Here is a 12,426-nt window from a genome sequence, read left to right on the forward strand (position 1 = left end):
ACATTCCAAACACCACAGGAATGAAGCAGAAAGCTACTGAAGTCCATGAAAAAAAAAAGTGCAAAATTCCAATCCTGACCAGAAACCTAAGAAACTAAGAAAAGTTACAAGTGGTTTTAGATCACAGTTCTCTATCTCTGCCAAATCTGTGATAAAAATACAAACTCAAAAGTTGCCTCTGGATCACAACCTTGAAACAGGATCAACCTCAAACCTGTTCTTGTCCATAAAAGGGAGTTTCTATTCTCTGAAATCACAAAAGACAGACACAGAACATTCCAGAACTTCAGAAGTTTGGCAGGAAAGGATGATGACCTGTGACAACGAAGCGATGAGGATGCCCTTCTCCATGTCCGCATCCACAGGGGATCCCTGCCCCCCTGCCTGCGCTCCTCCAGGCCCAGTGGAACCGGACGGCCCCCAGTTTCACTCCCTGCTGCACAGCTCTAACGAACATGGATCTACTCACACACCACAGCATGTAGTAAAAGCAGCCACAAGCTGAACTCACTCACTCCTAGCCGTGAACAAGAGGAAGGGCAAACCAAACACTCTTACTTCCGAGTTAGGTCCAAGAAGAGTACCAGTGTGAGAATCCGTATTAGACGCTGTCTTTTTTGTCCGCCTAGAAAGAAGACTGTGGCACCTGAGACACAGGTCAGGGGCACCTGGCCACACCCTCTCCTCTCACAGGTCCTCCTTCCCCTCCAACTCCCACTTCTCTTCTCCTGAGCAAATCCTTCTCCTCTCCCTACCCTCCCTCCCCTTCTTCCCAGGTCTGGCACAAAGGCCGCCACTGCTAAACACCAGCTCCACCCACAAGGTGGTTAAGTAAACAGAAAGCATCTACTTTAGAAGGGAGACACCAGTCTACTAACTTCCCAGTAACTCACACCACAGATGTCACCGAGACACACTTTCCGGAGCCTGGGATGCTGGATGCAATGATGCAGAGCAGAAGGAAAAACCGAAGTGTAAGAACGAGTGCAGGCGGTAGAACTCTCATGGAACTGCCTTCCACCCTAGAGATGCCGAAAGGAAGAGCCTCGTCCCCTAAAGCTCGATCTGCGCCAACCCGAGGGGGTGGGGTGTCACGGAAGGACACCACTATGGACCCTGGACACCCCTCTTTTGGAGGTCTTCGCTGTCTGCTGTGCTTTCAGTGGCTGCCTGATAAACAGTCATTTCTGGATTAGCACACAGATGCTCCCGACAGAAAAACTAACACTCCAAGTCACATTCAACCAACTACTTCTTAAATGAGATACCTGTCCATCAGGCGGTTACACTGCTCCAACTCTGAATAAGACAACTCAATTTCAAAGGTTAGTTCCTAAAAGATTAACTTTTACCTCAAAGATGTGAAAATAACATGCTATGAGAAGAAAACTATTTTACTGGCATATAAGTATGCAGAATATATAGAAAGAACAAAAGGCTGAGTTTCCTAAGCAGATAAGTAACTTACTTAATTTTAATTCTATTCTATTCATCAATTTAGATGCTATATATCGATAAAAGCCAATTAAAAACTAGCTCAAGAGCAATGAAAACAACTGCCTATGTACCTTCTAATATGCTTTGCACATGGGAGTCACAGCCAGTCCTTTAACTCACAAGGTTCATCTACTTTCTAACAACAGCTGAAATCTAGCTACTGGGCTGGTCAAAGGGCTTCAGAGAGCTTCCTTACCTTGGGTGGCTCAAGCAGGAGTTCATGAAAAGATCCAAGTCTTCCTCGGATGGCTTCTAGAACGCTCTTGTTGACCGAACAAGCTGAATGACTCATGCCTGGTGGGCAGATCTCTATATGGCCTTCAAATCTTGAAACAAAGCAAGTTAATTTTATTTATTATTCCAGAACTAATCATTCAAGGTGCTCTGTATCAGCGTATAGGGATATACATAATAGCTATAGAATATATAGTGATTATATCAAAATTTCTGGAAGGATAGGAAGAGGGTGTAATAAAACCTTGATGGGGATCAGCCAACATGATCTGAAATCCGAAGATGTACGGTGTCGGGTGAGAAATTATATGCCATTTCTTCCCATTCTCTCCTAAACCTTCTAACTCATTATACCTATTTTACTAATATCAGGTCTCTAACCAGAAAATCTGGAAAGCAGCAGGAGATCCCTGAATTACAGGACACATCATACTGCCTGCCACTGGAGGACTGTTAATAATAAACAAGCCTGTATTTGTTCTATACAGTTTCTCTTGACTAATCAATCAACACTGCTTCCTACTTAAAAGGCTTAACTTACTCTTCAGTATAAAGCTTCATCTATACTCATTATAAACCACTCCTTTTAGAAAAACAATTACGAGTGGAATGAGACTCCCAAATCCCAATCAGTTTTAGAAAGCACAGGGGTTCTCAAAGTTGGGGGACATAAAGAGAGAGGGGTCTAAAAATGTGGGTGTACAGTTCAGATTAAAAGAGAAACCTGAGAGTGGCGTGGCAGTGTAAACTAGCGCTTAACAATGTAGCTGCTGGAGCACGGCTGCCTGAGCCTGAACCCTGGACCCTCACCCACCAGTAATGCGTTCTAATATGGAAAACGGGAACCATTCAAGAATGTCCCTCCCAGGACTGCTGTGGGGACCAGCTGATGTAGACAAAGGACTGATAGCAATGCCTGACCCAGCTCACACCTAGAGAGTGACTGTTAGGACTATTACTTGAAAATATTTCACACGGGCAAGTGATTTCTAAGAGCTACACGGAACAGCCTTCAGAAACTCAATTCCTAGAAAGGGGGAGTAGGCAGAGGAAAGGCCTTTTGCTTTGACTGTAGTGCTTTTTAATGTGTAGGGGTTTTAGTAATTTATGCGGCCAAGTATAGCATCCTTCACTATAGTCTCTGTCCAGGAAGCCATACTTAAAGTTCTTTACAATGCCATAATCCTATGAGTATTTGCATACTTTTTCCTCTAGTGTTTTTCATTTAACTCATCTGGAATTTATTTTTATGCAAAACAGGTATAGACATGATAGTTTTTTCCCCAAGTGGTGAGTCACTTCTAAGCCACATTTACAGAACGATCTGCTTTTCCCCAATTACATGAAAAAAAAAACCCATACAAAAACACATACTAAAATTCCTTAATCATTCATATAAATTTTATTTGTTCATCTAATAAATACTTAGTGAGCATCAATTTATGTACCTGCCTTGACTCAGGTACTACAATCAATATCCATGGTGTTTCTCACATTTTAATCCTTTCAAATATATGTAAAAATCTGCCAAATCCAAAACAAAACCTGTGCTGATATTCCAAATAGAGATACATTAAATCTGGAACTTAGACTTGGAAAGGCACAAGAAGTGATGGCTGTCTGGGGCATCGGGAGTCTGTTGCTTTTCTCTCTGAACACAGATCTACAGTCCAGATGCTCGGTACCTGCATCCACTCAGCTCCCTCATCCACTCACCAGTTAAGGAAACTGCTTATTTATTGTTTTGGATGATTATGAATAAAGGGCACAAATATTCACTTACAAGTTTCTGTGTGACACAATTTTCACTTTTCTTGGGTAAATATCTAAGAGAGTGCTGCATAATATATTGTAATAAAGGTCTGTTTATTAAAAAACTGCCAGGTGTTTTTAGAAGATGGCCACATGACTTAACATCCCAGTTGGAGAGTGTGAGGCTTCACTGTCACCAGCACTGGCTCTGTTGGTTTGGTTCAGCTGTTTAGTGGGCTGAGTGGTCCCCCCACAAAACGTATGTCCACATCCTAGTCCCCAATCTGGATGCCTTTTCTTTCATTCCTGCCTCACTGCACTGCTAGGGCCTGTAGCATGAGGCTGAATAGAACTGGTGATGGGAAAGATTCTTGCCATGGTCCTTGATTTTAGGGGCTATGATTTCAGCCTTTGCCCATTAAGAATGATGGTAGCGGGCTTCCCTGGTGGTGCAGTGGTTGGGAGTCCGCCTGCCGATGCAGGGGACACGGGTTCGTGCCCCGGTCCGGGAAGATCCCGCATGCCGTGGAGCAGCTGGGCCCGTGAGCCATGGCCGCTGAGCCTGCGCGTCCGGAGCCTGTGCTCCGCAATGGGAGAAGCCACAACAGTGAGAGGCCCGTGTACCGCAAAAAAAAAAAAAAAAAAAAAAAAAAAAGAATGATGGTAGCTATGGGTTTTCTTTTTGTTTTTCAGTTTCCAAGTTCCTTTCTATTCCTAATTTGCAGAGAGGTTTTATCATACAAGAATTTAATGAAATGATAACATGGTTTTCCTTCTTTACCCTGTTGGTATCAGTTATACTGGTTGATATTAAAGCTATTTTTATAGAGCAGTTTTAAGCTCACAGCAAAATGGAGGGGAAGGCACAGAGACGCCCATACACCCTCTGCCCCCACAAATGCAGAGCCTCCCCGTTATCAACATCCTCTACCAGAGTATGTTTATTACAATCCATGAACCTACACTGACACATCATCACCACCCAGAACCCAGTTTACATTATGGCTCACTCTAATGGGTTTGGACAAATAATGACATGTATTGGTCACTATGATATTATACAGAGCATTTTCACTGCCCTAAAGGTCCTCTGTGCTCCACCTATTCATTTCACTCCCCTTGCCAACCCCTGGAAACCATGATCTTTTTTTACTGTCTCCACAGTAAAATACGACACTTTCCAGAATGTATGTAGCCTTTTCAGACTGGCTTCTTTCACTTCTTCTTCTTTTTTTTTTTTTGCGGTACGCGGGCCTCTCATTGTTGTGGCCTCTCCCGTTGCGGAGTACAGGCTCTGGACGCGCAGGCTCAGCGGCCATGGCTCACGGGCCTAGTCACTCCGCGGCATGTGGGATCTTCCCGGACCAGGACACGAACCCGTGTCCCCTGCATCGGCAGGCGGACTCTCAACCATTGCGCCACCAGGGAAGCCCACACTTCTTTCTTTTTCATTTGCATTTAAGGTCCCTCCATGTCTTTTCATGGCATGAGGGCACATTCTTTTTAGTGCTGAATAATATTCCACTGTCTGGATGAACTTTGGTTTATTTATCCACTCACCTACTGAGGACCTCTTGGCTGCTTCCAAGCTTTGGCAAGTGTGGATAAAGCTGCTAAACAACTGTGTGCAGGTTTTTGTGGGAACCTAAGTTTTCAACTCCTTTGGGTAAATACGAAGGAGCACAACTGCTGGACTGTATGGTAAAAGTATGTTTAGTTTTCTAAGAAACTACCAGACTGTCTTCCAAAGTGGCTGCACCATTTTGCGTTTCCACCGGCAACAAATGAGATTTCCTGCTGCCCTGCAGTCCTGCCAGCACTTGGGTGTCGTCAATTAGGTCCAGTGAATTGCTAGTACTGTGCTTCTTACTGATTTCTGTCTAAATGTTATGTCCATTTCTGTTATAACTTCTGTTTTAGATTTACAAAAAAATTGCAAAAAAAGTACAGAGTTCCCATGTGACCCATACCCAGTTTCCCCTGTTATTATCTTACATTTGTCAAAATTAATGAACAAGTACTCACATGTAAAATCCATACTTTATTCAGATTTCCTTGGTTTTTGCCTACAGTTGTTTCTCTGACCCAGAATCCACCCAGGACACCACACTATATTTAGCTTTCAAGTGTCCTTAGCCTCCTCTTGGCTGTGATAGTTACTCAGGCTTTCCTGGGCAGGTACTTTGCAGAATGGCCCTCATTTGGGGTCTGATCTTAACGTTCTTCTCATGATTATGGGTCTCTGAGAGGAAGACCACACAAGTAAAACAACATTTTCATTACATACTATCAACACAACAGTGCTGGCTGTTGACTTTGATTATACAGCTGAGGAAGTGCTGGTCAGGTTTCTCTGTCAAACTTGACAGAGTAACTGTCAAGTTCTCATTTTATTCTCTCTCCATACTGCGCTTTTTAGAAGGAAGTCATGAGGTGCAGTCTACATGTAAAGAGCGGAGAGTCTTTTTCTTCCTCCTTGAGAAGGGATTATGAACTATTTGGAATTCTCCCACAGGGGAGATTTGTCTCTTCACCCCCTTTTACTTATTCAGTCACTTATTTATATCAGTATGAACTCATGGGTATTTCATACTTTATAACACTTTGTGTTATAAAACAAATACTGCCTTATTTTTATTGTGCAAGTGGTCCCAGCTCTGGCCAATGGGAGCTCTTTTAGTTGGCCTGTGTCCCTCTCACACACCCGGTGCTGTAGGTTTTCTCTTTGAGTGCGTCCTTACTGTCTGCACAACAGGATGCTCCACACTCATCTTGCATACTTCTTAGCCCAGTTGCAGAACCAGCCATTTCTCCATGAAGCCCTGGTTCCTTTACCAGAGGATGGTATGAGAAACTGAGATCTGGGCACACGGTTACTTGTTCCTGGTGACGCATCATGACTTCTAGGCCTCACAAAGCAACTGTCTTCCTGGTTTAACTCTTCATATTTCAGTATAGGTAACTTCTAATGTCCTACACTGATCCTGTCCTCAACTATGTCAAAGTTTACAAATGAGCCCAAAGGCATTCTTCAATTTCTGTTGTATTTTTCATTTCTAGCATTTGTGTATGATCTTCCATATCTCTGTTAAAATTCTCCATCTGTTCACATATTGCTCACTTTTCCCACAAGCCTTTAACACATTAATCATAGTTATCTTAAATTCCCTACCAGATTGCTCCAACATTTTTGAATCTAGTTCTCCTGACTGCTTTTTCTCTTGAGAGCTCAGTTTGTTTGGGTTCTTTTTATCTTGCTTCTTTGTCTTGCAATTTTTTAGCTGTGACGTGGACATGTTGTGTAAGACAACAGAGACTGATATAACTAGTATTTGCAATGGATACACCTCTTTTTTTCTAGGTCTTTAGTGTGGGGTTTCTGGTTCAATTTATAGTCAGCAGCTGAGGTAGGTTTGGGTTTTGACTGACTGATGACCGGCTTCTCTCAGCACACTGAAGACTTTAAATCTGTCTCAAGTTACTTTGTATTTATAGTTAGGGATGGATTGCCAAGTTTTTCTCAACTTCTGCTCTGCCCTTAGCTGAAGTTCTTCCCTTTAAGCCTGCTCCTGTGTTGACGGTCTCCTTCCACACTGCAGCCTTCCCTCCGTCAGCAGCCGCTGTTGTCACTTGATGTGTGGTGGCCTGGTGGGGAGGACTGCTCTGTTGTTCTCGTTCAGCCTCAGTCTCAGGCAGTGGAAGTGCTCACGGGCCTCAGGGATGGGGCCCTCTCGGTCACCCTGCCCTTACTTCAGTGGTAGGGGCTCTCTAGTAGCCTGGGCCCTGAAAGTGTCCCTGCTTGTCCCGTGGGATAGAGGCTTTTTCCTGGTCCCTTCCTCCTCATCGTGTCTTTAGGGTTACAGGGTTTGCTGCCCTTTCGCCAGTGGCTTCAGGGTTTTATTCAGCAGGGGTGGGAATGGAGAAGGACCCTGCTGCTGCATTCCGCAGCCCTACTCTGAAAGGGAGGCTTTCTCGGGGCTCTTACCCGGCCTCCAGTACTTCCTGAGCAGGGCTCGCAGGTATGTGCAAAGTCCTGAGTCTGTAGTTCTCAGGGTGTCCTTGCTCTCCCTGCACCTGAGGCGCTTCGGGCGTTACATAACCTACTATCATTCTATGTTTATAAAAAACACATTGGAACTATCATTTTTTTAAGATGAAAAATGAAACTGTATATGAAAGTACCTCAGTTCCTCAGTAGAAGATAAGAATTATATTGTGCACTAACTTACCCCTTCTCTCCTTCTTTCTTTCCCGGACCGGGGCACGAACCCGTGTCCCCTGCATTGGCAGGCGGACTCTCAACCACTGCACCACCAGGGAAGCCCTCTCCTTCTTTCTTTCTTCTTCTTTTTTTTTTTTTTTTGCGGTACGCGGGCCTCTCACTGTTGTGGCCTCTCCCGTTGCGGGGCACAGGCTCTGGACACACAGGCTCAGAAGCCATGGCTCACGGGCCCAGCCACTCCACGGCATGTGGGATCTTCCCGGACCGGGGCATGAACCTGTGTCCCCTGCATTGGCAGGCGGACTCTCAACCACTGCCCCTCTCTCCTTATTTCTTGAGTTTTATTAAAATAATCTGGAATTTATTGTTTTTTTTCAACATCTGACTTATTCAATTATTCATTCTTAACATAACTTTCATAGTCATATGAATTGTCACATTCCTATCTGTTTCATTTACCATTACTTTCACCAATATATCTCCTTATCTTAAGTTCTTTATTCTACTTATTTTTCTGCTTGGCTTCGGTAAAGTCCATCTTCGAGTAATTTGGCCCAGGAACAGGACACGGACGGGACACTGAGGTCCATATGCTTGAAAATGCCTCCTGCCCTCACACAGCAACAAAAGTGCTTCAGGGTCACAATCCTGCCCTCTGTTTTTCAGTGTTTAGTTAGCTTTACAAATGACATGTCTGGCAATGTGATTTGCTTTGTAGTTAACCCATTTTTTTCTTGTCCAAATATTTTTAAGATTTATCCTTCATTCTAGGGATTCAGCAATCACATAAGGATAAGGCTAAGATCTCAGTTGTCCACCACCCTTCCACCTGCCCCTCTTTAAAGTTAATCATGCTTAGTATCTGATAAACCTTTGTGGTCTGAGGATAAGTTCCTTCTGATCAGAAATTCCTTCCTGTCATTTATTACTGTATCGTCTCCATTCTCAAGCCAGAGTCGTCAATATAAATCTCACAGCACCAGCTCACGTGCTTTTAAACCATTCTGAGAGATGATGCAACGGCCTTGCAGCATGAGTAGCAAGATAACAGTCCTGTATCACTTGATTAATACCTTAAGTTACTGGTCACGTTATTTAAAATCTGATTTACCAGGGAAGACATAGGCAAAGTCAAAACTGCAGATACAGCAAACTCCAAATGACAGCGCAGCTGAAGCAGTGCTGCCACACTGCCCTTCCGTTATCACTAACCAGGGATTAAAGAACCAGAAATAGAGATGAAGACTCTGGGAAGCAGGGATTGGTAAGGCTGTGTTTACTATTTTGCTGGAAACCCAAATGACATCACTGCAACTAAATCCAGAAACGCTGGATGGCTGAATTTTCATATGCTGACAGCAGACCGTGTCTCTCCTCCTCTTCATGCCCTCTGCTTTACAGGATGGATCCGATAGTGGGTAAGAAAATACAAATTCTGATCTCTAAGCCACATGTTCCCGGAATGCAAACACACACATACCTCTTCAAATTCTCATTCTCCAGAGAACGATTAGGAAAACTCTGACAAGTAATAAGTAAATTAGCTTTGGGTATAAACTGTAAAGAATAATATGACAAATATTAATTGGCTTGTCCAGAGGCACATACATAGGGAAAACAGACTGTGTTTCTGATTCTGAAACACACAGCACAAGGTTTTCCTTAAGGCCTCAAGCCACCTGCCCGTCCATTTTTAAACAGCCTAATGCACTGTAGTTGCCTCATATGTGAAACCCTGAAAAAAACCAACCCAAAGCCTCAAGTTAGCAAGCACTGGACAGGATCACAAGATGGAAAGAGCCCTGAACTGCCACTTGGAGGAGAGCTGCATACCAAACAGGAACACCTATTTTCAATTTTCATAAGCAAGAAATAAGCTTCTCTTGTGTTTGAGCCATTCTGTATGGGTTTGACTTATTATAGAAGCATTTTGGTAACTACTACAAAACCCCAAAGGACTAGAATCCACATATTGCCAATAGTGTTTACCAAACCATATAGTTCAACTACATCTATGCATCCCATTCATATAAAACTATTTATATAGTAGAAAAAGATTCAGCACCTGAAATTCACGGGCATGATATTGTAGCGATCAACAACTTAACTCTTAGCTTTTAAAAATTCTAAAAGCAAAACCAAATGGCTCGTTTCACAAGACAGAAGGAAAACTTACGTTGGTCGCCGTGTCTCAAGTAAAGCCAACAATATCTGGACTGCGCTGACTATGGCCGATTCATTCTTCTCCTTGTGGAAAATATTTGATAGGAGCTGCTCTATAATTTCTTGCCTAGGAAAACAAATCAATAGTCAAGCGCTAATTGTAACACCGTTTAACACAAACAACTTCGGAGAAAAAGATCATGGTATCAGTAAGACAAGTATTATAAAAGAGTTCAACCTCACTTGTGCATATTTATTAACAATATTTTATTTTTAATATATCTATAAGGAAGGCCAGTGATCTGGCTTATTATAAATGTAACACAGACATATACATATATATATTCCTATCCCCTCCCCTCAGCAAAGTCACCTGGGCCCTGCTTGCCTTTGCCAATCTTGTTGAAAGCCAACAAACACCTCATGACTGGAAGTCACCTCCTACTCAGATGGTGGGGACGGGCGGTAAAAAGACTCAAAACCCTTCAGCCCCACAGAAGGAGGGGAGTTTTGACAAAAGACACCATAAATGTTTTCCCACAAAGGCATTCACGTATAATTAACAGAGATCTAAAACAGATACGAGATAACATCAATTGCTGCACTGTACTCTACAACTAAAATTTGGTAAACCACAATAATGTGGTAGCAGTGAAATGGGTGTGACTGAACTACTGCCCCAGAAGTATTCTCCACAGGCTCTTCCCATGACAGCCCCCCATACATGTATACAAGGTCACAATTAATGTAGAATACAAGGGTAACCTGTTAGGTGAATAAATTTACACAGATGTTCTCAAGGAAAACCTGTTTCTTAGGATCTCAGTAATTCTTAAAACCCACGGGGATTAAGAAGTGGAATCGCCTTAGCAATGAGAGGAACAGCTGGTTGTCCCTGGTGCGCACCTGGCAGACACACCAGTCACCCCAAGGTACAGCTGTGCTCACTGGCTACTAACACCAGTTCCGTTGCCAGGTTAGGGCAGCAAGTAGGAGAGAATCTCTTCCTCTTTGGGGGAAGCAAATAAAACTGGTATCTAACCTAACTTCAGAGGATCCCCTTGCAGGAAGTAGCTTTCAAGTACTCTCAGACCAGCACTAGAATTGCTTATGAGATCTCTACCCAAAACAGTACTGAAGAGTCACTCAACACACAGCTGTCTACAAAATAACTATTAAACTTGGAATTGAGCTCTGGAAAACAGACTGCTTTTTTGTAAATACGTATATTCTTCAAATAGCAGCCTCACCCCAGGTAGGGGGGTACCGACAGGGCATCCAACTGTAGATGTCCACCTTCTTATTCAGCTATAGTGTCTAACTTTCCAGAGAGCAATATCACCTTTCCTAAACCCTGAAGTCTGAAGGGAGTGGCTAACAAAGAGGCTCTCACTCTTTCATGGCTGCATCAAATTGGAAGTCTACCATACGCATGGAGAGCATTCTACTAATGGATAAAAATCAGATAATAACCAGCAAAAATGTGATGGTCAAGATGCAGCACAGCAGCTGAGCCATATTCTGAGTTTTATCTAAACATACAAATATCACCAAATACAGAAAAAATCATAAACTGAAGAACTGAGCTTATTAAATAGGATAAAAAGAATGCCTTCATAGTCTTTAAATAATAAGGCATTTATTTACAAGTGAGAAGACATATTCACTTCCACTTTTTTAAAAATGGAGTTCTTGGGCTTCCCTGGTGGCGCAGTGGTTGAGAGTCTGCCTGCCGATGCAGGGGACACGGGTTTGTGCCCCGGTCCAGGAAGATCCCACATGCCATGGAGCGGCTGGGCCCGTGAGCCATGGCCGCTGAGCCTGTGCGTCCGGAGCCTGTGCTCCGCAACGCAAGAGGCCACAGCAGTGAGAGGCCCGCGTACCGCAAAAAAAAAAAAAAAAAAAAAAAGGAATTCTTGGACGAACACCAATAAAGTTCATTATGTAAGCTGTGTTACGCATGAGGCCAGCCAGGTTCTTCACCCAGGACTTTGAGACGATGGCGCACTTCTGTTTTGTTTTGTTTTTGTGTGGGCAGCTAAAGACTCACATCTATAAAGATAACGGGCTCAACTGGGCCCAGAGGCCGACCCACTGTAAGCTCACCAGTATCAAGAATTCGGAGCTGCCTGGTCCAACCCTCCCTAACACAACTAGTTTTTTTTTTTTTTTTTGCGGTATGCGGGCCTCTCACTGTTGTGGCCTCTCCCGTTGCGGAGCACAGGCTCCGGACGCGCAGGCTCAGCGGCCATGGCTCACGGGCCCAGCCGCTCCGCGGCATATGGGATCCTCCCAGACCGGGGCACGAACCCGTATCCCCTGCATCGGCAGGCGGACTCTCAACCACTTGCGCCACCAGGGAGGCCCTAACACAACTAGTTTTAAAGGAATTCTGGAACTTCTGATTCTCCCACAACAGAGCTACTAAATTAAATACATTCAATTTAAGCCCAGATTGTTTCCCAAGCTAACACTCACTACCTAACACCTCGGTCCACTTTCTTAGAGACCTTTTGGTATCCCTACCCACCCTGACCATTCTCTTTAACCTTAGCTCA

The 12,426-nt window shown here is 43.7% G+C and overlaps 1 protein-coding gene across 10 annotated transcripts in view; it reads right to left on the reverse strand.

Moving 5' to 3' along the window:
• PPP6R3 (protein phosphatase 6 regulatory subunit 3) overlaps window positions 1–12,426 on the reverse strand; it is a 131,519-nt gene that overhangs the window by 45,956 nt on the left and 73,137 nt on the right. For all 10 annotated transcript variants that reach the window (XM_060105386.1, XM_060105382.1, XM_060105379.1 and 7 more), the window contains 2 exons: window positions 9,882–9,995; window positions 1,694–1,823 (listed from right to left, as the gene is read on the reverse strand). In XM_060105386.1, coding sequence (XP_059961369.1) covers window positions 1,694–1,823; window positions 9,882–9,995 — 244 coding nt within the window. The remainder of the gene's footprint in view (window positions 1–1,693; window positions 1,824–9,881; window positions 9,996–12,426) is intronic.

The sequence above is a fragment of the Mesoplodon densirostris genome, chromosome 7 (assembly GCF_025265405.1).
Source record: "Mesoplodon densirostris isolate mMesDen1 chromosome 7, mMesDen1 primary haplotype, whole genome shotgun sequence".
Classification (NCBI taxonomy): Eukaryota; Metazoa; Chordata; class Mammalia; order Artiodactyla; family Ziphiidae; genus Mesoplodon; species Mesoplodon densirostris.